Source organism: Humulus lupulus, chromosome 7, assembly GCF_963169125.1.
Source record: "Humulus lupulus chromosome 7, drHumLupu1.1, whole genome shotgun sequence".
Classification (NCBI taxonomy): Eukaryota; Viridiplantae; Streptophyta; class Magnoliopsida; order Rosales; family Cannabaceae; genus Humulus; species Humulus lupulus.
The window spans coordinates 17,236,114-17,237,630 of record NC_084799.1 but is presented as its reverse complement, the minus strand read 5'-3'; the positions used below and the strand labels follow the sequence as shown (position 1 = coordinate 17,237,630).

Here is a 1,517-nt window from a genome sequence, read left to right as displayed (position 1 = left end):
ATAATATATAAAAAAAAATTAGAGATTAAGAAGGAGCATTAAAAGAATGAAAAAAACGATGAAGAAGAGCAAAAACCTGGGCAATACTACAAATGAAACTGAGAGAGAGAAAAAGAAATTAAGGTCTTTGGAGATATTTTTGTTGATTAGGCATCATTATTAAATATTCAATTAGTTAGTATATTATAACAGCCTTAGTTTTTAGTTAGTTGTTTTTCTATTTTGTTTTTTTGACTTTTTGTTACAGCTCATGACAGCGCCATACATAGTTGTATTCTATAATAAAATGTCTTCTCAAAAGGCATTGTCTTCTTAAAGATACAATCAATAAAGATCAAAGAAATTTTTCTTGGTTTAGCAAAAGTAACATGGTATCAGAGAAAACCCTAACTCACCATTGATGATCGTGGCAAGACCACGAACAAGAACCTCAGCTCCAAATGCAAAAGCTCCAGTTTCTAAAACACCAAACATAGCAGCAACAAACGCAGAAGCTCCCCCACCTCGAAGCTCAATTGTCAATGGTGAAAACCCCTCCTCTTCAAATCGTTTTATTGCTCTACAAAAATCTGAACGCCATGTTCATGAGGATATCACCAGTCCCTACTTCCTCAGCAATGGTGACCATCCAGGGCTCGTCCTAGCTTTTCCTCCCCTGACCGACAAAAATTTTCAAGCATGGAGACGCGACTTCAAAATTTCTATTGGAGCCAAGAACAAAATAGCCTTCCTCACTAGAGCTCTTCCTCAACCAAGACCAGACGATCTTCTGCTCAATTATTGGCTCCGCTGCAACCAAATGGTAATGTCATGGATTCTCCACTCTATTTCTCAAGAAATCAAAAGCAGCATCATGTATCTAGACTCAGCTATTGCAATATGGAGTGAACTCAATCACAGATTTGATCAAGGAAATGGACCAAGAATATTCAAAATGGATGAAACTCTCATCACCCTTCACCAACGCCATGACTCTGTAAGTGCCTATTTCACAAAACTGAAGGCCATTTGGGATGAAATTGCTGAACTCCGCCCCGTACCCCCTAAACCTGTGCAACTTCGGCTAATTCTCTTGCTTTTCACAATCAAGATCAAGTTTTACAATTTCTAATTGGTCTAAATGAGTCTTTCCATGTTGTTCGTGCACAAGTATTGCTCATTGATCCCTTCCCATCCCTGCCCAAAGTTTTCTCTATGGCTGCTCAAGAAGAAAGGCAACGAAAACGTGGTCCTTCCTAAAAACACTACTCCAATGGCTACTTCAAATTCAGCACCAAATTTCAACCACAACCAAAGTTCAAGAAACAAGAAGATCCGACCCACTTGCTCCCACTGTCACAAGCCAGGTCATCTCAAGGACAAATGCTATTTCTTACATGGGTTCAGTAATGCCCTAAAATCCCTAATGAGGTTTAAGGGTCGGATTAGTAGGTCGGGAGGGCCATAACTGATTTATTATGTCATTAAGCTATTACGTGCATGTTTATGTGAATTATATTATAATATGATGTTAAATG

At 38.4% G+C, this 1,517-nt stretch overlaps 1 protein-coding gene across 1 annotated transcript; it reads left to right on the top strand.

The window, feature by feature from the left end:
• Positions 1 to 400: 400 nt before the first annotated feature.
• LOC133791433 (uncharacterized) lies at positions 401 to 1,111 on the top strand. Its single transcript, XM_062229363.1, has one exon. It carries the CDS (start codon positions 401 to 403, stop codon positions 1,109 to 1,111), a length of 711 nt encoding a protein of 236 aa, XP_062085347.1.
• The last annotated feature ends 406 nt before the right edge of the window (positions 1,112 to 1,517 follow it).